Source organism: Schistocerca serialis, chromosome 2, assembly GCF_023864345.2.
Source record: "Schistocerca serialis cubense isolate TAMUIC-IGC-003099 chromosome 2, iqSchSeri2.2, whole genome shotgun sequence".
Lineage (NCBI taxonomy): Eukaryota > Metazoa > Arthropoda > Insecta > Orthoptera > Acrididae > Schistocerca > Schistocerca serialis.
In genome coordinates this window covers 468680598-468705901 of record NC_064639.1, presented here as the reverse complement: position 1 = coordinate 468705901, position 25304 = coordinate 468680598, and the positions used below count along the sequence as shown (strand labels likewise).

At 45.7% G+C, this 25304-nt stretch overlaps 1 protein-coding gene across 1 annotated transcript in view; it reads left to right on the top strand.

Annotated features, from left to right (window-relative positions):
- Nucleotides 1-218: 218 nt before the first annotated feature.
- Nucleotides 219-25304, top strand: part of LOC126456091 (V-type proton ATPase subunit F-like) — a 66579-nt gene continuing 41493 nt past the window's right edge. Inside the window, exons 1-2 of the mRNA XM_050091847.1 lie at nt 219-329; nt 17358-17585. Coding sequence (XP_049947804.1) covers nt 219-329; nt 17358-17585 — 339 coding nt within the window. The remainder of the gene's footprint in view (nt 330-17357; nt 17586-25304) is intronic.

The window sequence follows — 25304 nt, the reverse complement described above, 5'->3', positions numbered from 1 at the left end:
GATATATCTACTTTCTGGCACGGTGTACCTGGTACAAGAAACAATACAGGATGCTATAGAAGCTCTTTGGAGCAAGATCCAGCGTCTTTTGTCACCAGGAGCCCAGTGGCTACGTCCGTCTAGGGGAAAGCGTGAAGAGAGAGAGAGAGAGAGAGAGGAAGGAGGAGGAGGAGGAGGAGGAGGAGGACGACGACGACGACGAGGAAGAGAAGAGAAGAATGGACGGGCCGGACCCAGTTGACATTCTCGTGAAGGCTACGGGGCCTCGTAAAGTGGTCTTTGACACGAAGAGTCGCAAGTCACAAGATGCTACCGCTCCGGCCTCAAAGGTGAGTTTTCTTTACGTCTTCGCTTACAGACATACTCCGCATGCCGCCATAGGATGCATGTGGAGGAGACCTTGAACTGTTAGCATCCCCCTTCCAGTTTCACTGGTTTATGGAGTGAAGAGAGATGATTGTCTATGCGCTTTCTTGTAAGCCCTGATTCCCGTTATCTTGTCTTCGCAGTCCTTACGCGAGATATATGTTGGTAGCAATAGAATCTTCCTTCAGTTTGTCGCAAATGTCATTTCTGTACATTCCATAGTATTTCGCCAAAAGAACGCCTTCTTTCCGCCGGGGGCCCCCATTTGAGTTCAAGCAGCTTTTCCGTTATACTCGCATGGTGTTCGAATCCACCAGTAACAAATATAGCGGCACTCTTCTAAATTGTTTCGATATATTCCTTCAATCTACCAGGTTGTGATACCAAAAACTCGTGCGGTCCTCAAGAACTAACTGTACAAATACGGTACTTCCTCGTACACAACAGCATCAGGAAACAGCTGCAGACTGCTGCTCACTCTATCCGTCATTTCTTTTATTTGTATACATAACAAGAGCTTCACGGAAGCATTGCTAGTGTTCTTTGATGCAGTTGGTGGAATGTTGCCGAACCGGATTAACTGAACAATAGGAAGGTCAGTTATCGAATTAATACTGCTTCAACGGGAAAACAAACCACACTGATGCAGCGCAGTGACGTGTCATAAACTCGATTTGACTTACGCTAGATATATCTGAAATAGTGGAAAATACTTAAGGTTCAGAGATCTCTGCTATTAAATATAAAAATGTAACAGCAAGTACCGATTTGCCTAAAATTTGCTAACTATCCGAACGGAATGAATGTTGGCAACGGTAAGCAAGGACTTAGGTAGCGCCTCTTCAGTATAATATAAGAGCTAGATTTGAATCGTCGCAGTCACAGTGTCTCTTGGGAAAATATATCAACTAGAGGGGATTTGTTGGAATAAAAATTTCTTAAAATCCATTTCTGCGAGTAAAATAAGAAGAAAGACATTTATAGTCATGTTTGTCGTTGGAGATATAGCTATACGTTCATGCGTTTGTCACATACTTTCTACGTTCTTTCGTAGTACGTTCCGATTGCGGAACTGGTGGCTAGGTTGGGTCTTATTACCACAGCTTAAATTGCTGACACTTAAAAGACCAGCAGTGTTATTTACAATTATGTTTTCCACATACTTTTAGATGCTCTTTGGGAGTAACATGCGTCATGAGTTCCTCGGTGATGGTCTGGTTGCGAATTGCAACACAGCTAAAATCTAATTGCACATTCCACTTCTTATCATGTTCTATACACTTATCTTTCATTATGCCGCCGCATGTCTTGCTTCAGAAAATTCCATGATGTTAAGCGAACGCAACTGCCACATTGGTTCTGATACCTTATGTAATCAGTCATCATAACCCAATGCCAAATGTTAACCTCTATTTCTTACATATTTCTCAAAACGTTAGTTTTAGTGTACGGTATGGCAATTCCAACAAACAATATTTACCGTGGAAGACCGTAATTGGAGATCTCAAGATACACACAGCCGCGTGTGGAGAACGTGAAGTTTCACATAGTCGCTTGGTGCACGTCCGAATTATTTGCTAAATATCCATATTTCTCTATTACACCAGCAAATGTCGACATTGACCATGCATTGATGGAGAACGTTGAGTAAAAATATTTTTGTTGAATTTTTGAATTTTACTTTATTTAAAAACATTTTATGGTAAACGTTAAAATAGGAGAAAGCTGAATTAATAGCACATGTAAATAAAATGTTGAACTTAAAGGGAACAGTGCATTCTAAATGAGAAAAGAAAACATCTCCAATAATAAACGTACTTGATTATACGATTGACATAGTAAAACCTTATTTATTGCAGAAACTTAAAACTGTAATGCTTTGAACTGTACAAGAGTGCCTCGCTTTTACAACTGCATTTAGTAGGGGAAAACTTCTTTCTGCAATGACAGCCAGTTTGACCTTGCCTGCCATTTCTCGAACAGCGACAGCCGCTCCACTCAGCGACATTTATTGAGCAGAAATCTCATGTATGGAAAGTAAATTTTCTTTAGAATGTACGAATTGATGCAGGTATAAAGTTTCTTGAAGTTACCTTTTTGTTTGCTAGCTATAAAAGTCGGTGTCTTCTATTCTAGCAACAACCGCCAACACATTTCTGTCTTCTGGACAGCCGCTGTAGACATCAAGGACTTGTTTTCGTACGGTATCACCATTTTAACAGGAGAAAATCTTCTTTTTGAGCTTCGTAACATTTAGATTAGGGGTGTGTAATCCGCGAGCCGCATGCGATCGGAAACAAGTCTCAATGCGGCCCAAAAAGTGAGTATCTTTCATACGTTCGGTAAAAAATAAATAAATAACTAAATTTAAAAAAAAAATCATTCCACAAACAATTCTGTTTGTTTAAATTTACAATAAATTGAATATTTTCCATTTGAAACTCTTATCACACGACGCTATTCTCTCATTGGTTCAGACCATTCTTAACATTGCCGCCCGTTCTATACTTGAATCACCAGAGACTCGTTCTTATAACCGGCCAATTCGGCAGACGAGCTGATCTGTTATCTTATGGCTGTTTCCATTGTAACGGCGAAGAGAGGTATAATGAAATCTGTTTACGGAAATACAAGGAAATTCTGTGTTACTTCTGTACGGTTGTAGTAAAGGACCTTTTCCAATGGAGTTATAATCATTAGAAGTCGGTACAAGCTAGAAATCTTTATGTGGATTGCAACTACTGCCAATGTTTTTGCTACCTAACAGTATAACTCCGTTACTATAGGCTCAATTTGATATCATATACATTGCTACAAATAAGAAACACATTTCACTATGATCTTTTTATAATGGTCCGTCATGAAATCTTTTTACTTTCGCTTACCACTTCCACCATAGCAGATGATTGGAACAAATCAAAATGTATTAGCACTGCACGTGGTGGCAGGAGCTGCTTCCCTTGCCCTTCGTCGCCCCACAGTGGTCATCATGCTCATTTGTCTCACAGCCCACCCACAACAGAGAAAATTCTGTACAACACGGTTGTACTGCTCTGTCTGGTCACAACAACTTTGCCCTAGGATAATTTTTATTTGGCTGGAGCCACAGTCATGGCAATTTTTTGGAATGATGTTGCCACCACTATTTTATTATTACATGAGAATAAATATAAGTATTACAAATGTGGATGTACTTAGTGTTATACCAAATGTTGAAATACTTTCCGTTTACTTACGAGGGAAGCTCCCCATCGCAAACCCCTCACATTTAGTTGTAGTATGGGCCAGTGGGCAGCCCATCAAAAAATGAACACAGATCAAGAACGAAAACAGCAAGAATGTGTACTGAACTATGAAAAAGAAGCAAAACAGAAACAGCGGACGATCCAAGTCCAAGATGTGCGACATCGAACGAATTTGAATAGACACGGCGTCATGGTTATGTGGTCACAGTGTAGGAGTGCGAAGGGGAAATCTGTGTTTCTCATTGACGTGTCTGTTCGCTGCATTCAGATCTGTGTCTGTGTCGTGTTGTAACGTCCGTTTTCCACAACGAGATGTAACGAAGGGACTTCCAGATGTACGTACCTACTATTTGTTCAGCACATGTTACGACTCTTGCCTTCTGTTTTGGAAGTTTTGACTCTTAAATCCCTTTGATGTAACATTGCTCACACTCGCTTATTTGTTGTTTTCATTTCTGTGAGAGATCTATGCGGCGTCACGCCTGTTGTCACTGTTCATCACATTTACTTGCGAAGTTAAGATATTCATAGCACATTACTCATGTTCCGTAACCAATCCATAGTATAAGAATTGCCAAGACTATAGAAGCAGAACAAACACGCCAATGACCGAATGGACAGTTCATAAATTTGTGAAAGAAATAGGTCACCAGGGGGATTTGAATGCGGGTCTCCCGCGCTGCACTCTAACAGCCGTGGCCACACAACAACGATGCCGAAGTTCTTGCATATCCCTCGACTTACACATCACGAGCTTAGACCGTTCACTGTTTCTGGTTTGCTTCTTTTCTCCTAGTTCAGTAGTCCTCCTCCTTGTTTTCATGCTTGGTCTGTGTTCAGTTTTTGGTGGGCTATCCCCTGGGCCACTTTAACACAAAACCTCAGGTGGGTGCGGTGGGCTTTTTCCTTGGTAGTAGCATTAGTTATCTTGCCCTCTCCATTCTTCCCTGTCATAACACCTGTTTACATCAGCTTACATCAGTGGCTTCTTACCTAATATGTTTTATGTGTGGTTTAGCACTTAATACAGGGCTATTACAAATTATAGAAGCGATTTCATAAATTCACTGTAGCTCCATTCATTGACATATGGTCACGACACACTACAGACCGTCGAAAAACTAAAAGTTTTGTTCGGCTGAAGCCGCACTTGAGGTTTCTGCCGCCAGAGCGCTTGAGAGCGCAGTGAGACAAAATGGCGACAGGAGCCGAGAAAGCGTATATCGTGCTTGAAATGCACTCACATCAGTCAGTCATAACAGTGCAACGACACTTCAGGACGAAGTTCAACAAAGATCCACCAACTGCTAACTCCATTCGGCGATGGTATGCGCAGTTTAAAGCTTCTGGATGCCTCTGTAAGGGGCAATCAACGGATCGGCCTGCAGTGAGCAAAGAAACGGTTGAACGCGTGCGGGCGTGTTTCACGCGTAGCCCGCGAAAGTCGACGAATAAAGCAAGCATGGAGCTAAACGTACCACAGCCGACGGTTTGGAAAATCTTACGGAAAAGGCTAAAGCAGAAGCCTTACCGTTTACAATTGCATCAAGCCCTGACACCCGATGACAAAGTCAAACGCTTTGAATTTTCGGCGCCGTTGCAACAGCTCATGGAAGAGGATGCATTCAGTGCGAAACTTGTTTTCAGTGATGAAGCAACATTTTTTCTTAATGGTGGAGTGAACAGACACAATGTGCGAATCTGGGCGGTAGAGAATCCTCACGCATTCGTGCAGCAAATTCGCAATTCACCAAAAGTTAACGTGTTCTGTGCAATCTCACTGTTTAAAGTTTACGGCCCCTTTTTCTTCTGCGAAAAAAACGTTACAGGACACGTGTATCTGGACATGCTGGAAAATTGGCTCATGCCACAACTGGAGACCGACATCTTTCAACAGGATGGTGCTTCACCGCACTTCCATCATAATGTTCGGTATTTCTTAAACAGGAGATTGGAAAACCGATGGATCGGTCGTGGTGGAGATCATGATCAGCAGTTCATGTCATGGCCTCCACGCTCTCCCGACTTAACCCCATGCGATTTCTTTATGTGGGGTTATGTGAAAGATTCAGTGTTTAAACCACCTCTACCAAGAAACGTGCCAGAACTGCGAGCTCGCATCAACGATGCTTTCGAACTCATTGATGGGGACACGCTGCGCCGAGTGTGGGAGGAACTTGATTATCGGCTTGATGTCTGCCGAATCACTAAAGGAGCACATATCGAACATTTGTGAATGCCTAAAAAAACTTTTTGAGTTTTTGTATGTGTGTGCAAAGCATTGTGAAAATATCTCAAATAATAAAGTTATTGTAGAGCTGTGAAATCGCTTCAGTCATTTGTAATAACCCTGTATGTTAAATTGTTGCAAATGTGGAGATAGCTGCATATACCTCTTATGGCTAGTTAAAGGTGTCTTCAGAAAGTGACTTTCTTCTCCAATACCTTTATAAACACTTCATTATCCCATATATTTATCACGGTCACTTAAAATGTTTCGAATATGTAAATGTGTTTCAATTTTTTTTTTTTATAAATACTCGATTATCCCTCATCCCTCCACCCCTCCCCCCTCTATGTGCTTTCTCAAACTGTATAACCGCTTCTCCACCTACCACCTCTATTATTCCGATCCGCCCTTCCTATCACAAATCTTTAAATTATTATATAGATATAACCTCTGATTTTATAGGTACAATAGAACATCCAAAGAAATTACTCCATCACACAGCTTGTCTCAGATGTTACCAGTTTAAAGAATAACCTACTGATTTAACACCGAACTTTTAGATGTTATTTTTAGAATAACCGAACATCTCTTCTTTTACACTTAAAAAATAATTTATATTTAGGGTTGCCATAATCTCGGAATCCAAAACCAGGACAAACCTTACGGTCACCGTACCCGATCGAAGGAGATAAGAGGAATAAGGAGTCCTCATGCCCATAAGCTAAGGGAAATGTGCATTTAATTAATGATCCAGAGTTTAGGAAGGACTGCTTCATTAAGAAAGCATTTATTATAAAAAATAAGAATATGCATTACATTATTCAGTACACGAAGTTCTATTGTCATCATTTGAGCTTTTCTTATACCAATTGTATTTCTCAGAACCTTGAATAGAGCCTGACTGCCCATTATTTCCATATCTCGAAAGCTGTTCTGTTCTGTTTGGATTTTATATAATGTGAAGGCAAAGAGATAACATATTGATGCTTCTTTGACAGCAATTTTTGAAATTACCGGAAGTTGACTTCAAATCCAGCAAATATCGCGGACATTTGCCTTTTCGGCCCGGACGTTTTCATTTACCCTAAAATCGCGGACTGTCCGTGAAATCCGTGGCGTATGGCAACCCTATTTATATTGTACATTTATTTTCGTTTGCGTTGTAAATTTATTTTCTTATGGAATTTTACCATTTTCTTATTCGCTTCTAGATTGTGGTGTACATGTTAACGAAGCACATACTCAAGCAGCTTTATAATACACTTTATTGATAGGGGTACATATATTTTATTAGTACACCAATAAGTTTTATAATATGGACTCTGCAGAAGTTTTATTTCTATACGTCAGATAGAATGGATCTCAGTCGGAGAATCTCATGAATTTTGGTTTCCTCCTCCCACCCCTTTGGAGACACTTCTTCAGACTACCCCCTTCCCAACAATTTCCCCCATCCCCCTTCCTTGTCACTCACACCATTGCCACCCCTATCAGGTTTGCATAATGTCTCATGTTCTGTTGGCTCCACAACTGCATCCATGTTTCTTCCCCCTCTCCAATATTTCGTCACTATTGCATTGTGATTTTCTTGGTAGACTGTGCTGGCGTGAGAGACTTTCGGGAGTATATGCATACTGCTGCAGCAGTTTGTAACTATACATATTACTACTCGCCTGTATAGTGCAACTCGTTTTGTATAATTAACTGTATTACAAGATAGAAATTTCATATGTAACTCTTCAGGCTTTCCCGGCGAGATCTTGACGTGTGGAATAATCGGGTCTACTGCCGGATGTTTGTGTCGCTCTGGCACAATATTTCGGCTAGTTACGTAGCCGAAATATTATGCCAGAGCGACACAAACATCCGGCAGTAGACCCGACTATTCCACATGTCTAGAAATTCCATGTTTTTTTACAAATGTATTACTATAAGGCACTTCACGATATTTACATGTGAACTTTAATAGTGAACCTCCATGTCATGTACTGTAAACACTGTTATGTTTCAGCGTAAGCAAAGATAACATAATTATCAAGTAAAATAAATAGTTGAGCTACCTTGTTCCCTAATGCACCACAGAGTGCATTGTGCTGACTGGAATGTCTCTCAGGCAATCATTGGAAGATCGTTTCATGTATCTGTCTGTGTCAACTGTTCACACACAACAGTGTGGGGCTTACCTGTTTATTGGTTAGCAGTTTCATGTACCAATTGTGCTATAGAGTCCAGAAATGAAATTCTGCGATATATTTAGGCGTTTTGGAGAGGTTCTCACTATCACTAATGACACATCTGGCCTATTGGACCATATATGTTTTTCCGACAAGTTCTTGTTTCATACCAGTCTGATGTCTTTTTAACATATAAATAAGGTAAAGAATCGTATTTATACGCCATTTTTATAGCTGCCATGTTCTTGTTTTTTTTTTTTAATTATTCTTCTATTATTTATTCCAGTTTGTTATAGTTGAAAATGGTCTAAGGCCGAAAGCTCAATCGTATAGCAATAAAATAAAAATTATTACAGTCAAATGGCAGCAGTATCATTCAAGGAAACTTAGACCCTGTTTCTGGTCGGTATTCGTCGATAAATGTCGCAGTCATGGCCTTGGAACCACCATCAATTTGTGTGAACTAACAGTAGGTAGCACTACATTAATACCAGCGTGTTTGATACCGTGACTGAAGATGGGAGACTACTTTGCCAAAATATTTTCAGATGGAATGCACAGAGTTGCAGTCTGACATCCAACTGAAGGGACTTTTACAAACCACACCTGCCCAGAGATACACAACCATACTGCAGTCACGCGTTATATACGTCATCTTTGTTTGGAAGCACGCACGTTTGTGAGCAGCTATCTTCAGAGTAAAGCACACAAAGAGTAAAAATAGATTCAAAATCTCATATAACAGCTTGAGAGGTTGAAGACACCCTGAAAATTGCAACCCCATCGATTGAACTTTATATTGAAACATCAGTTTCCCAAATCGAAGGTCAAATGTCATACTAATTCTATGATTTGTATGTCAAATATACTTGTATGCCTCCGAGCATCCCTCCTCGTCATTTTTTTTTTGTTATGGTAAAGCAAGTTATGTGTGGCCCAAAGCCAAAACTACTTTTTTTCATAGCGGCCCAAGTAAGCTAAAATGTTGGACACCCCTGTTTTGGATACTTGCAGTAGATGGTTCTCTTCTGTGACAAATCTTTTTATTGACATAAGCTCGTGTTGATCAGACGAGTCAAGTCGCAGTCGCCTGTAATATTTTCGACTCTAGTATGGTTTCCGGTATGGACACTGTCGAAATTTACTTCAAAAATATTAACAGTTTCTTAGAAATGTTGTTCGGTTTCAATATTTTAATTTTACTTGCCAAACAAAGATGACGATGCTATTTTCGGTTCAACGCCAAATACGGCTTCATAAGGATTTTGGTGCATTCCTTCTTGGTGTGTAGTGTTGTTGGCAAACTGAAAAAATTGCAAATCATCTGACGATGTATTTGTAAAGTTGCCGCTTATCCATGCTATTAACATATTGCGTTTATCCTGACTGGCCCTTTCAACTGAAAATTATGTTTGACCATAACGAGGCTTTCTATGACACATCTTAACAGCCGACAGGAGTGGCCGTGCGTTCTAGGCGCTACAGTCTGGAACCGAGCGACTGCTACGGTCGTAGGTTCGAATCCTGCCTCGGGCATGGACGTGTGTGATGTCCTTAGGTTAGTTAGGTTTAATTAGTTCTAAGTTCTAGGCGCCTGATGACCTCAGAAGTTAAGTCGCATAGTGCTCAGAGCCACTTGAACCATCTTAACACATTTCCATAAAGCTCATTGTTCGGGTATGACTTGATTACAAAATTCCCAACCATTATCTCATTGCAGTATGGCTGGAGTACCAAAAGTTAAAAATATTTTATCAGGATTGATATACTATTTCTTCAGCTGTCTTAGTTTCCGAATGGCGTAACTGGACAAATTTCGTTAAATAGTCTAGATACACCGTTATGGACTTACATTTGCTATCCCTGAGTAACTACATGTATATCAGATCGATTTGAGATCTGACCATTGGTTTCACAACAGCAACTTCTTTTAGGCGCACGTGTGTCTTTTAAAATTGTTTACATAATTTTGAGTACAACATTACAAGTTCATATGCAATATTTTGTATTTAGGTTACAATTATTTAAGCACACGTGTTATTCTTCCATGGCTTGTTGTCGTGTGAGTTTCAGATAGAACAATGAACAATTCATCAATGGGAACATAGTAGTCTATATTCGTTTCTACTGGTTTTGATGGTACAGTTAACTCGAATCAGCACTTACTGAGACTTCTGATACTGCACCAGGTCACGACCGCATCCTGTACTCCATTCTTCGTCGTCTGCCAGTGACGTCAAAGGAAATCCTCCTCGAATGTTTTAATCTCATATTGCAGACAGGAGTGTTGCCCTCCTGGTGGAGGGAGGAAATTCTCATCCCTCTCCTCAAACCAAGAAAGGACCGCACATGTCCCAGTAGTTATCGGAGTATCGCCTTAACGAGCTGTGTCGGCAAGACCCTGGAACGGATGGTTAACCGCCGTCTGGTCTGGCTGTTAGAGACCAGACAGCTGCTTAGCCGGTGTCAGTGTGGATTCCGAAAATTTCGGTCCACGGTCGACAACCTGACCCTCCTAGAGGCAGCTATTCAGCAGGCTTTCCTCCGTCAGCATCACTGTATCGGTATCTTCTTTGATATCAGAAAGGCATATGATACTACTTGGAGACACTGTATCCTTGCACAACTGCATCAATGGGGCTTTCGTGGCCGCCTCCCCATTTTCATTCGGTCTTTCCTGTCTCAGCGGTTTTTTCGGACCCGAGTTGCTAACACATTGTATGATCGCTTTGAGCAAGAGAACGGTGGCCCCCAGGGCAGTGTTTTAAGCGTTACCCTCTTTGCCATAGCCATCAACAGTATAACGTCTACAGTGAGGAGTCCAGTACAGTGGACGACTTTGCTGTTTTCTGTTCCTGCTCCAGCGTTGCAACCGTGAGCCGTCAGTTGCAGTTAACAGTGCGGCGGCTAGAGGAGTGGGCTGCAAAGACGGGTTTTCGGTTTTCTGCCGATAAGTGTGTTTGTGTTCATTTTAATCGTTCACGTCGTCTTTTTACTTTGCCTGCCTTGCACATGGGGGATACTGTCACACATTTTAGAGACACAGTGCGGTTTCTGGGCCTAATTTTTGACTCCAGGTTGTCATGGCTGCCACCCTACGCGACTTGAAAGCCAGAACCCTGAAGGCACTGAACATCCTCAAGTGCCTCAGCCACAGGTCTTGGGGAGCGGACAGGGCGCGTCTCCTTCAGTTTTATCGGGCTTTCGTGCGCTCACGGCTGGACTATGGCTGCACAGTGTATGGGTCAGCGAGGCCGTCTTATTTGCAGATCCTTGACGCTGTCCACCATGCTGGGATTCGACTGGCCACGGGTGCTTATCAGACCAGTCCCATACCCAGCCTCTTTGCTGAGGCTGGGGAACCACCACTTACCATCCGGCGGCAGCTCCTGCTGGTGCGCCAGGCTTGTAAGTTTCTTGCAGCTCCCACCTCGCCTGCTCACCATCTTGTTGCTCATCCACCTCTCGACCGCCTTTTTTCCCACCGTCCCCGGGCTACGTTGCCGTTTGGGATCCGTGTGCAACATGTGCTAGAGTCCCTCGGTGTGGAGTCTGTACACCCCCAAATCCTGGGTTTTAACCGCCTGCCACCCTGGTTACTGAAGAGGCCCGGAGTGATATTAGATTTGTTGCAGTACAAGAGGATTGCACTCCTGCCACCGTTTTTAATACAGCTTTTTCTGCCATTTTATCCGAGCACCACGATTATGTAGCTGTTTTTACGGATGGGTCGAAACAAGGGGATTCCGTTGGTTGCTCTGTTGTTTTTCCGGATCGTCTCCTCAGGGTCCGACTGCCTCAGACTTTTACTGTATTTGATGCAGAATTGTCTGCGATCTTGCGGGCACTGGAGCAGATGAGACATTATTCCTGTCCTAAACTGCTTGTCTGTTCCGATTCACTAAGTGCCCTTTACTCTTTCCTACTTTTGTATCCAGCAGATAAAATAGTCAAGACCATCCAGGAAGCCCTCCTCCACCTACAGCGATTGGGGAAGGTGGTGGCTTTCTGCTGGGTTCCGGGGCATGTCGGCATTGCTGGAAATGAAAGGGCAGATCTCGCAGCCAAAGAGGCGTGTCTCGATCCACAAGTATCTCAGTGTGCTATACTCCTGCACGCAATCACCTCGCTGTTGAGCTCACGAGTCATGCGTCGGAGGGAGGATGAGTGGCTGGAAGTGACTGACAATAAGCTCCGTATAGTCAAGCCCACAACGCGTATGTGGTGTACTTCCTTTCAGCCCCGTCGATGGGACGAGGTTCTCCTCACCCGGCTTCGGATAGGCCACAGCCCTATGACGCACGGCTTCCTGTTCCGGCGGGAGGACCCTCCAATGTGTGGTGCTTGTGGCGTCCAGGTCACTGTGCGCCCCGTTTTATTGGACTGCGTTTTATTTCCTGACCAGCGGGCAGTGGCTGACTTGCCAGCGGACCTGCCATCGCTTTTAGGCAACACTCGGACGAATGTGGTTAAAGTTTTAAAGTTATGTGCCATGTCAAATGTTTTTACAAAGATTTTAGGGAGATGATCTTAATTTGCTCACTGTGTGACATGCTCGCCCATATTTTATGTAAGTGGCCATCCAATGACAATTTACTGTGGCATTCTTGTTACTACATTTTCCCTTTCCTTACGTTCTACTTTCTTATGTCGCATTTTCCTTCTTTTCCTGCTTTCTTTGCGTGTGTGTTTCAGTTTTATTAGGTCTGTCCACATTTGTTCCCTTGCCTTCGTGCCTTCCAAACCCTACCTTGGCCTGTAAGGATGGCGGACCTCTCCCCAATAGAGAGCGTGGGGCTTCTGACGATCTAACGCTCCATTTGGACGGAATGTGACACGACTCCCTTAGGAGAACATTCAGTATCTCCATTAATCAAGCCGAATAACTGTTAACATGTCACAGGTGGACCAACGCGTTATTGACTAGTAATAATTTGTTTGTCTACAAATGTACATCACGTCTACCGATTTCCGTTCCATTCCGAGAATTCCTTCGTGGTGTGTCGTTTTCTTTTTCTTTTTTTTTTTTCTTACGGCACATGTTTCAAGTGTCACGGTGACAGAACACTGTTGCAATTTAAGGAAACGAAAAAACTGTGTGCAGCTAACTTTAAAACGACACGACTTCTTAACGATGATCAATAACATGCTGCGTGCCACAGTAATATAAACATGACGACGATTCGCACCCTCAGGAAATGAATCTGTATTGATAATCCGTCTATCCATTCAACATTTTTCCCCGAAGTGTTTGCCGCGCGGGATTAGCTGAGCGGAGCCGGCACGGTAGCTCAGCTTGTTCGGTCAGAGGGCTGCGTGCTCTCTGTAATAAAAAAACTGATTCAAGGAATCAACGATCGACTTTAACGGATGTCTTGTGACGTCCGCCCACACCAAACGCAACGAACTCTATCGAACAAAAAGAAAGAAAGAACAAAAAAAAAAGAGGTCTAAGGCGCTGCAGTCATGGACTGTGCGGCTGGTCCCGGCGGAGGTTCGAGTCCTCCCTCGGGCATGTATGTGTGTGTTTGTCCTTAGGATAATTTAGGTCAAGAAGTGTGTAAGCTTAGGGCCTGATGACCTTAGCAGTTAGATCCCATAAGATTTCACACACATTTGAACATTTTTTTCCCCGAAGTGTTTCAAGCTTCGATGTTATTCCAGCTTCATTTTCTTTCTTTCCCAGTCTTTAAAATTGTATTTTTTTTTTATGTTCAGAGTGGCAGCAGTTCTATCGTTTATATTTTTGATGGAAAGCAGCGAGCCGCCATTAAGTTTTTCAGTCTCAAAACAAGCACGTAACGCGCAAACCGTTTATCTCAACAGACCTCTTACGGCAATACACTGGCCAAGAGAACGACTTGGAACTTTTCCACTCATGAGTTTCGATGAACTGCTTTTAACATTGTTCAGTATCACACAATGAATGACAGTAACAACAAATAACGCCAGCAACAGAAGAAACGACAGCAAACAAAATTACGTGGTGCAACGATTATACAGGGCAGCAAGCTGCCTGAATCTCCAACACAGCGCAAGCGGGAAGTGTTGTCGTCGTCTCGTGAAAGTTTGGCAGCAGCGTGTGGTTGCTGCGGCTCCAAGCATCGTGGGTTTGGCGGAGTGTGGTCCGGGCCTCCCGCGTGAGCTCGCCCTACTACTTCCGTTGTAGCCTTCAGTCCAAAAATGTTTTTCCACAAATTTAATACATACAACAGATACATTTAACAGAGACCTAAGTCATCAAAAATATATTCTCCTTCAATATTTACAACAGTCCGCCAATGCTAGGGTAACTTTTAGACTCCGTGGCTGTAGAAATCACGTTGTTTTGAGGTGAATAATTCATAGAGTTATGTTCGGAGCGTATCCGGAAAGGATGTTTCTTGAAGGCTGTTCGACACAGAGCGGAAAAGATGGAAATCAGAGGGCGGAAGACAGGCGAATAAGGTGCGTGCGGAATGACTTCCTATCGCAACTCGTACATAGTGTAGCAGAGTACTGATGGGCTTTATCGTGGAGTAGCATCACGTAACGCAGACTTCATGGTCGTTTCTCTTTGACTACGTCTGCAAGACGTCTCAGTTGTTGATAACAAATACAGTAGTGTTGGCTACACCGAGCGAGGTGGCGCAGTGATTAGCACTCTGGACTCGCATTCGGGAGGATGACGGTTCAATCCCGCGTCCGGCCATCCTGATTCAGGTATTCCGTGATTTCCCTAAATCGCTCCAGGCAAATGCCTGGATGGTTCCTCTGAAAGGGCACAACCGACTTCCTTCCCCATCGTCCCCTAATCTGATGACCGATGATCTCCCTGTTTAGTCTATTCCCCCAAACAACCCAACCCAACCCCAGTGTTGGGTACACTCCAGGGAAGCATGTATTACTACACTATACCCTCGCTATTCCACCAGATGCATAACACTATCTTTTTTGGATGCGTTCAGCTCTTTATAAGAGGAGGTGTTGCTTTATTTGGACTCACCCATTCCTTTCATTACCTTATTTTGGCATAAAGACACTATTTCTCGTCAACAGTAACCATAAAGGATAGGAATGGTCGGTGTTGTTCACGAGCCACTTATTGACGAGAAGCAGAGACGCTTATATGACCACCCGCTGACTTTTGTGATTTTGGCTTAGAGCATGCGGTACCCATGTGGACGATTTTTGAACCCCCCGCCCCCTCCCCCCTTCCTCCCTCCCCCTCCAATCGCAAGCAAATCTCGCAAGACGATGGAACGATCACAGTTCATCACATCCGCCAGTTCTAGAGAATACTTACGTGCATCATTGTGGATTAATGCGTTTCAAAAGTCTGCATCGAATACCGAAGGTCTTCCTGAAAGTGGCGAGTCACTAACACCCTCTGTAAAGCGACATAGCCATTTTCTAACGCTGCTTTGTCCAATGGGTTTATCGCCATACACGGAGAAAATTTTTCTGGCTGCCTCTGCTGCTGCCATCCCTCTAATGAACTCAAACGGAAGAATATGTCAGCAATGTTCCGAGTTCTCCACTTGACACTCCATTTTCTAGCGGCCAGAGCTTCTCTCTCTATCTTCAAATGATAACATGTAAACTCAGACTACAACAGTGTACTATAAATAAAAAATGACAATCGTTGAATATATCCGTAGCAACCGGAATATCAATATGCACAAAAAAATGGCAACCTAGAAAGAAATGTCCTGTGGCGAAGGCCTCCCGTCGGGTAGAGCGGTCGCATGCTGCAAGTCTTTTTAGTTGGCTGTACTTCGGCGACTTGCGCGTCGATGGGGATGATATGATGCTGAAAAAAACACAACACCCAGTCCTTGAGAGGAGAAAATCTCCGATCCAGGCGCGAATCGTACCCGGGCTTCTTTGGACAGCATTCTGCCGCGCTGACCACTTATATATAATTTTGTTCGGTATTGTTCGTTTCGTTTGGTCTGGGCAGACGTCACATGACATCCGTTCAAGTTGATCGTTGATTCTTTTACCCTGTTTTTTTATTACAGTGGACAATCGGCCCTCTGACCGAACACGCTGAGCTCCGTGCCGCGATCCACTCAGCTATCGAGGCGGACTGTTTGACAACCTGAGCATATGAAACACTTTTTTTTTCAGTCTGCAGTTCTACCATTCCCTGGAACGGGAAAAGTACTTGTCCTTGCGGCAAAAAGTACATGTCCTTGCGACAAAAGTGCATAGGAACTTTTTTGTTGGAAATTTAATACAGTTTGTCGGGTCCAGCTAAACTGGTGGCTGTTCGACCTTTGCTTAACGTGATTCAGAAGAATAAAGACCTTCAGTTCAGCAACAATAACTTTATTGTGAGCGCGTATCTGACGACGCCGGCATGCATGGACTGATCGGAGTTACAAAATTTGCTTCCGGCCTCTACAGAAGGATCCTTAATCCTGGGAAAACTTCCGTAGTTATTGGAGAGGAAACAGTACTCGTCCACACAAGCCAGGAGGCACGGAACTACCAATTAACTAAAAAAAACAAGGAATAATAATAATAAACAGAACGTATACAAAAGCTAGAAAACACAGCACCTCTAGAGGTTGGGCGCGGAACTACACAGACGACGTGAACAGTAATTACGACCGCACAGCCTTGCACTGACACACGCGCACACACCACACATACACACACTGGCGAGCTTGAATTAGCACGCGGCAGCGTCGCTACAAGTTTAATTTTCTAATGAACACACATTCACTAGAAGCTGCGGTTTTCGAGTTATCACAGAAAAACATCCTCCTTCCAACCCCACCGCTCACACGCCACCGATCAGAAGCTTTAGTACGTTTTCTATGGAACACCGTCTTATCACTCTACAACAATTTGTCACTTCGCGAATTTTTCCCTATTTTTCCTTCGTTGACTGGACTACAGGTGAGGTTGTGTCTATGATTAGTGTAGACACTTACCTTGCACATTTGTTCACCATCGGTGCAGTAAGCTCGGCGCGCAGTATTGACATAAGCAATCGATACCATTGCGGTGACAAGTCTCAGTCCAACGTAAGTAAAAAAAAAAAAGAATTTAACTAGGCAGTATTAATTAACTAACAGAAACTAACTTTTACGGCTTTGACGCTTTTCGCTTTTTGGTTTCCAGATTCACGATCTAGTATATCTAGTTTCAACCCAGATTTTGTTCCAAGAGGTTGATACGTTTACCCTTTCCTACGTTTCTGAAAACTTTCTATTGTCGTCGAGGCATCGCCCTTTGCAACCAAATACGCGCAACCTGAAGTGCCATTTGTGGAGACTTTTAGGCGGACGTCGGTTAGACACAGTGCCCGCAAGTGCTGCCGGGTCCCAGCGCCCCCTTTGTTGCGTGCAGCAGCGGGACGAGGAGGGCGCCATCTGGGACGAGAACCTGCTGGTGGGGCTGATGGGCGACGAGAACACGTGCGTGGGCTTCCTGCTGGCCGGCATCGGCCAGCGCTCGCCCGACGGCGACAGCAACGTCATCGTGGTGCACGGACACACCAGCGAGCTCGAGATAGAGGAGGACTTCCAGCGGCTGCTCGCCAGGGAGGACATCGCCATCCTGCTCATCACCGACCAGGTCTGTAGTGCGCCTCCCATCCCACGTTCGAGTCCAGCGACTCTGTAGCACTGAGCAGGTTACACGAGTATCACTAAACCGCCACACCCGATTCCTTAAGGAATCGAACTCTCATATATAAAAGAGCTTCAGACGTTTTATTTGCGTACAAATGGGCAACGTTTAAATATTTTCACAGACTGCGACATCGTCATTCCATAGGGAGCATTGAGAGTTGTATGAGTAATCTTCACAGAGTGGAAAAGGACTGTGCTCTTAATTTGTTAGAGGAGCTTGGAATTTATAAAGCAAAAAATAGAGAACCAACTAAACTGCTTCACTGGCAAAACGACTTTGTGCCCTCTGCCTACTTTGCTTTATTTGACATTGTTTTTCTCTAATCATTTTTTTTTCTTTATTGTATTTCATTTCCTCATCGGGGCGGGCTGGCAGCAGCGTATGCGCTGCTCTTCAGCCGAAAGACATAGAACAAACAATAGAAGACAGTTAAAAATATACAAAGGAGAGAATATGGTGAACATAGATATTAAAAAAAAGGGTGAACATCATAGAAGGCAATAGACATTAAAGGAGCTACTGTAAAATGGAGCCGGCCGGTGTGGCCGTGCGGTTCTAGGCGCTTCAGTCTGGAGCTGCGTGACCGCTACAGTCGCAGGTTCGAATCCTGCCTCGGGCATGGATGTCTGTGATGTCCTTAGGTTAGTTAGGTTTAAGTAGTTCTAAGTTCTAGGGGACTGATGACCATAGCTGCTAAGTCCCATAGTGCTCAGAGCCATTTGAACCATTTTTTTTTTTTGTAAAATGGAGATAAAAACCGTAAAAAAGTAGCGCACACAAAAATCCACACACTGCGACAATTAAAAGAACACAAGGCACAGTATGATCGGAGCATAAAAGTATCGACGGATGGCGTAGCACATAACAAACACTGACAGCGAACCTCAGGGCAGCACACAATTAAACTCACACCTCTTGACGCACAGGAGAAACAGCACTAAACACAACACTGACGTGGCACACTGACGATGATCAAAACGGAGAATCTGCCAGGCACAAGGAGATGAGGGAGACCGGAAGAAGGGAGGGAGAAGGGAGGGAGGGAGGGAAGGAGAGAGGGAGGGGAAGAGAGGGGGGAGATGGCTGAGGGGCGAGCTGAAGAGGGCCAGGGAGGGAGGGATGTGGGGAGGAAAGAGTCAAGGATGGGGTGCAGGGTCTCAAGGGGGGAAGGAGGAAAATCCGCTCTGGGAGAAGGAGGGGAGGGGAAAAAGGGGGCCCTAGGGAGGGGGGAGGGGAACAAGGCCAGGGTATAGTTGGAAGGAAGGGTAGATGTCACGGCGAAGTTCAACATCCGGGAGGGGGAGGCGCTGGAAATTGCCCTGATGAAGGAGATGGAGGGTGTGGAGGTGGAGAGAGGGAGGGATACAGCGATAGAGGCGCGGCAAGGGGCAGGGGGTGGAGAGGAAGCAGGAAACCAGAGGGTGGGGGGTATCAAGCCTGCGGACAATGTAAAGGATGTGGAGATGTTGGAGGAACAGGAGGAGATGGGGGAAGGGGATCAGGTCACACAGGAGGCGTGTGGGGGAAGGAAGGTGGATATGGAAGGCAAGGCAGAGCACATGGCGTTAAAGTATTTGAAGATCCTTGTAGAAGTGGGTGGGTGCGGAGATCCATGCAACGATGGCATAACAGAGGATAGGGCAGATGAGGGATTTGTAGTTGTGGAGGATGGTAGAAGGATGCAATCCCCATGTCCGGCCACACAGGAGTTTCAGAAGGCAGAGGCAGGAATGGGCTTTTTGCTGGATGGTCTGGAGATGAGGGGTCCAGGTGAGGTGTCGGTCGAGGGTGAGGCCAAGGTATCTCAGGGTTGGGGTGAGCTGGATGGGATGGCCATAAGGCGTGAGGTAGAAATCATGTAGACAAAAGGAGCGGGTGGTGCGGCCTATGATAATTGTCTGGGTTTTGGAGGAGTTGAGACGGAGGAACCACTGGTTACACCAAGTGGTGAACTGGTTAAGGTGGGTTTGGAGGGTACTTTGGGACCGTTGAAGGGTAGGATAGAGAGCCAGGAAGGCGGTGTCATCAGCATACTGAAGAAGGTGGACTGGTGTGGGTGGCTTCTCTAATCACTGCTTTTTTTCTCTTTATTGTTATTTTAAAACCTGTACAACAGGCAGGCTGTCAGCAGCATTCTACGCTGCTCTTCAGCCATAGAATACACAATGAGAAAAAACAGAAAGAATACACATAAGTTACAGAAAGGTGGGCAATAAAACAGTAGACACATAAAGACAAGCACAGAGCCGTTCAAACTCGACGATAATCCACACTGCAAACTGTTGACACAACGCACAAACACTGAAGATGGCGATGGCACAGGTGAACGATGGAGTGCGACGGCACACACGAGACACTGATGGCGATGATCTCCGGCGCGCGAAAGTCCACGTAGCATGTCCGAGTCCGGGGACCTGCCAACAGGGGAAGAAGGGTGAGGTGGGGTGGAGAGGGGAGAACAAAGATGCCAATGGCTGAGGCGATGGGACGAGGAGTAGAGGTACAGGGGAGGGGAAGCCCGGGGGAGGAGTGGGGAGAAATGGAGGAGGGAGGGACGGTGCCCAAGGAACAAACACAGGAAGAGGGAGGGAGGATCAAAGTTGGCAGAAGGGGTATATGGAGGGGAGGAGGGCATCATCAGGGAGGGGGAGCTGGTGGAAGCCACCTTGTGTGAGGGTAAGGAGGGTGAAGGGGTGGAGATGGAGTGAGACATGGGAATACAGGCGTGGCAGCGGGCGGGGGTGGGAGAGGATGGGGGAGACAAGCAGGTGAGGAGGATCGAGTTTTCAGGAGGTGTACAGGATCCGTATCCGTTCAAGGAAAAGGAGGAGGTGGGGGAACGGAATGAGGTCGTACAGGATCCGTGTGGGGGAGGGCAGACGGATGCAATAGGTGACGTGGAGAGCATGGTGTTCAAGGATCTGAAGGGATTTGTAAAAGGTAGAGAGGATGGAGATCCAGGTAGGATGGGCGTAACAGAGGATAGGGTGGATGAGGGATTTATAGGTGTGGAGGATGGTGGAGGTGTCCAGACCCCACGTATGGCCAGAAAGGAGCTTGAGGAGATGGAGTCGGGAGCTTGCCTTGGCTTGGATTGTCTGGAGATGGGGGGTCCAGGAGAGGCGACGGTCGAGGGTGACGCCAAGGTACTTAAGGGTGGGACTGAGGGCGATAGGACGGCCATAGATGTTGAGATAGGAATCAAGGAGGCGGAAGGAAGGGGTGGTTTTGCCTACAATGATCGCCTGGGTTTTGGAGGGATTGACCTTGAGCAACCACTGGTTGCACCAAGCAGTGAACCAGTCAAGATGGGATTGGAGAAGGTGTTGGGAACGCTGCAGGGCATGGAAGGCGGTGTCATCGGCAAACTGGAGAAGGTGGACGGGGGTGACAGCGCAGCATGTCCGCCGTATACAAAAGGTACAGAGGGGGGAGAGGACGGAGCCTTGGGGCACATCGGCGAAGGGAAAAAACGTGTAGGAATCTGTGTTATGGATGGTGACGTAGAAAGGACGGTGGGAGAGAAAGGAGCCGATCAGACAGACGTATTCAATGAGAAGGGCGAAGGTTTCGAGCTTGAAGAGGAGACTGGAATGCCATACGTGGTCATAGGCACATTCGAGGTCCAGGGAGAGGAAGATTGCTGAGCGACGGGAATTTAGCTGTTAGGAAAGGAGATGAGTGAGGTGGAGGAGAAGGTCATTGGAAGAGCAGGACGGTCGAAAGCCACACTGGGTAACGGGAAGGAGACGGTGCTGGCGGAGATGCTGGTGGATGCATCAGGTGAGGATGGATTCCAGAACCTTGCTGAAGACCGAGGTAAGGCTGATGGGACAGTAGGTGGCGATGGCGGACGGTGGTTTACCAGGTTTAAGGAACATCAGGATACAGGAGGTTTTCCACAGGTTGGGGTAGTAGCCGGTGTACAGGACTACATTATAGAGCCTGGCCAGAGTGGAGAGGAAAGAGACAGGAACTTCATGAAGGTGGCGGTAGGTGATGCGATCGTGACCAGGAGCAGTGTTTCATTTTGTGCAGATTGTAGTAATGAGATCCTGTGTAGTGATGGGGGCATTGAGTTCCGCGTGTGCAATGTTGTCCAAGTACTGGAAACCAGGTGCGAGGGGAGGGACAGAGGTGTCAGTTAGACATCCGGGAAGAGGGAGTAATCGAACTGGGGATCGTTGGGGATGGAAAAGACATCAGAAAGGTAGGAGGCAAAGTGATTGGTCTTACTATGGGTGTCAGGGAAGGGGTGATCATCATGGAGAAGAGGATAGTAGGGGGAGGGTTCAGTTCCTGTAAGGCGATGGAAGGCTGACCAGAACTTGGACGAGTTGATAGGTAGGGTAGCATTTAAACAGGTGCATGTCTGTCGTCAGTCCCGGCGTTTCTTAGCCGTGAGCAAGTTTCGGATGTGTCGCTGCAGTTGCCGGTGGCGTCGTAGTGTGTCCGGGTCATGCGTGTGGAGGAAGGCACGGTAGAGACGGCGGGATTCACAGAGGAGGAAGACGGCCTGTGGGGGTAAGGTAGGACGGTGGGGGTGGATGGCGACAGTAGGGACGTAGCCTCCACGGCCTCAGACAAGGTAGGCATTCCAGTTGGCATGGGAATAATCGTGGACATACTTCAGGGGAGGGTCATTACGAGGGTCGGGACAGGGGCGATGACCGTCTGAAATGGTGAGGACAGGGAGATGGTCGCTACCAGTGGTGTCCAGGACATCCACCGCTATGTGGCCAAGGAGGCTGGGGGAGGAGAGGATGACATCGGGAGTGGAGTTGGATTCGGGTCGGGTGTGCTGGGGAATGGGGACAAGGTCGCCTTGGAGGGTGGACAGGAACTGGTGCCACCACTGTAACTGGGTGGCGGAGCGACTATGGATGTTGAGGTCGGCGGCGATCACGTAGGAGGAGAAGGTACGATCAATGTGGAAGAGGAAGTCGAAAGGAATAGGGGCGTTATGGCGGACATAGTTGGTGGCGCAGGTGACGGTTAGGCCAGGGAAGAAGAGACTAAGGATCAGGTGTTCGGCAGGGTCGGGAAGGAAAGGTTGGAGCCGAACCGGGATCTGGCGGTGGTGGCCAATTCCAACTCCGCCACACGCAATTGGGAGGGGATTATCAGAGAAGGTAGGGCAAAGTGTGGACGGTGTGGTGGGGTTGGAGGAAGGTTTCATTGAGGAGGAAGGCATCCACGCAGTGGGTTGCAAGGGTGTGCATGAAGAGGTTCTTGTTGGCGGGAAGGGAACGGATGTTGTTGAATAGGATACATTTGTGTCGCGCCATGACAGGGATTTAGACGAGGGTGTCGAGATGGGAGAAGGTGAAATGGGCCTGGTTGTGGGAGTAGGTGGCATACATTTTTAGGTGGAAGACGGAATGGGCGGCGAGGGAGATCTGTTGGAGGGTGTGAGGGTGCTGGAAAGGGTGGACGTTTTGTAGGACAATGGTGAGGAACCTGATGATGTCCTCAGCTGTGGGGGGGGGGGGGACGAAGGGTATTGCCAGGAGGGGTGGGGGCATCCAGAGGACGGACAGGGATGGTGAGTTCAGGAGTGGTCGGAGGGGATTGAAGGTTAGGGCACTACCGGAGGAAGTGCGCTTGCCTCTAATCTTTTTTTTTTCCTTTATTGAGTTTCGATTCCCCCTAAAGGGGGCGGGCTGGCAGCAGCTTATTACGCCGCTCTTCAGCCTACAGAATTTGTTTGCAAAAGATGAAGGAAAAATAATAACAGTTGGCGATAAAATCGGTGACTTCAAGGTAAAATGGCAGAAAATGCTGGAACTTAAAACATAAAACACAGGGTTGATGGTGCTAATAAAATACACAAGAAGCAGAAAAATAATAGACAGAGAATTAAAAAACACGGCGACAGTCTGGGTTCTGTTCGCAAGAGATATAAAATGCACAACCAGCGACAGCATGATTTCTGTTCACAACAGTGTGGAAAGATGCACAACACTGAACACTCACTTAAGCACTGCACTAAAAAGTTGGCACAAATATGACATACCACACCCGAGAGCAGGTGGGGGAAACCGGTCAGATGACGGGAAAAAAAGGGGGGGAAGGAGAGGAAAAGTGAAGTGGGAGGGGGGAAAGGAGCCAATGGAAGAGGAGGATCCATAAGAGGGGTGGGGGGTGCTGAGCAGACGTGCCAAGCAGTGGGGAAAGCAGAGGAGTGGAGTACAAAAGGACTTGTGGGGGGGGGGGAAGGAGATAGGGAGAGGGTAGGTGGGGAGAAAACCCAGGATGGAAGGGGGGAGGAAGAGGGAGCCCAGGGAAAGAACGGAGGAAAGGAGGGGGGTGAAGATCAGAGTTGATAGGAGGGATAAATGGAGGGAGAGAGGGCACCATCCGGGAGTGGGAGTTGATGGAAACCACCTTGGGAAAGGAGATGTAGGGTGTAGAGATGGAGGGTAGGGGGGATACAACAGTGAAGACGTGGCAGGGGGCGGGGATGGGAGAGGAGAGGAGAGGAGCGGAGCAACCAGGGGGTGAGGCGGTCAAGGCGGCGGGAGGTGTAGAGGATGCGGATATGTTCGAGGAAGAGGAGCAGATGGGGGAAAGGAATGAGATCATAGAGGATCCGCATGGGGAACGGGGGGCGTATACGGAAGGCGAGGCAGAGTGCATGACGCTCAAGGATCTGGAGGGACTTATAGAATTTGGGGGGGTGGCCTCTAATCACTGCACGCCTTTCTTATATATAGTGTGTTGATAAGTTCACCTAGTATTGACTGCATCACATATTTAATTCGTTTTCATACATTTTATGCATGACTCTAGTATGTTCTTGTTCCTTCTCTATTCATTTCATAGACTACATTAATCAGATAATGTGGATCATTCACTGTTGTGGAGTTTTATCATTCTTTTCTTGCAACGGAGTACCGCAGGGTACGAGGGGCCCTCTGCCGGTCACGTTCCTCCAACCACTTCCCGCCTGTGCGGAATTCTGGCGTTAGCACTAACAGAGGGCGCTGATTATGTGCTGCACTGTGTTTTCTTTCATTTGTTGCTCCTTTAGCAATTTGTTTTATGTTTGTTTAATATTAACCGGTACACTATCAACGGTGTTTAATATTTATGTCATTATCTAGAATATTGGCACTAGAGCACATGTCAACTACTGTTTCTCAACTCTTCCTCTTTTTAATAATATTACTTTCGTCGTGTTCTTTTTTATTGCTTTTTATTACTGTAATGCCTTTTATACGTTATAAGCTTATTACAGACTTCAACTATTGTATCTCCCTTTATTTTCGCTGTTTCAATTAATTATTGAAAACTAATGTATGCCGATATTAGCGACATTTGGTGAACTTACAACACAAACATCTTGTGGCTACTGTACGGCAGCTTGTTTTAAAAAGTAGTACTACTGACAACATGACTCGTGCATGTGATGTTATTTATATGTATTTGAAGATGCTGGTGATGATTCCGCATTTAACATTTGACGATGCCACTATGGCTGCAGTACATTAGGACTTTGTTTTTATGAAACAGGTATGCCTCTTCATATTTAAAGCGCACAAATGTAAATTTTGCCAGTACTACTTTTCATTATGGTCTATGTATTGTTCTTAAGCTGTATAGAGTTTGCGAGTGTATTTAAGTTTTTCCCATTTTTGCTGCAGATCTGATGATGGCCAT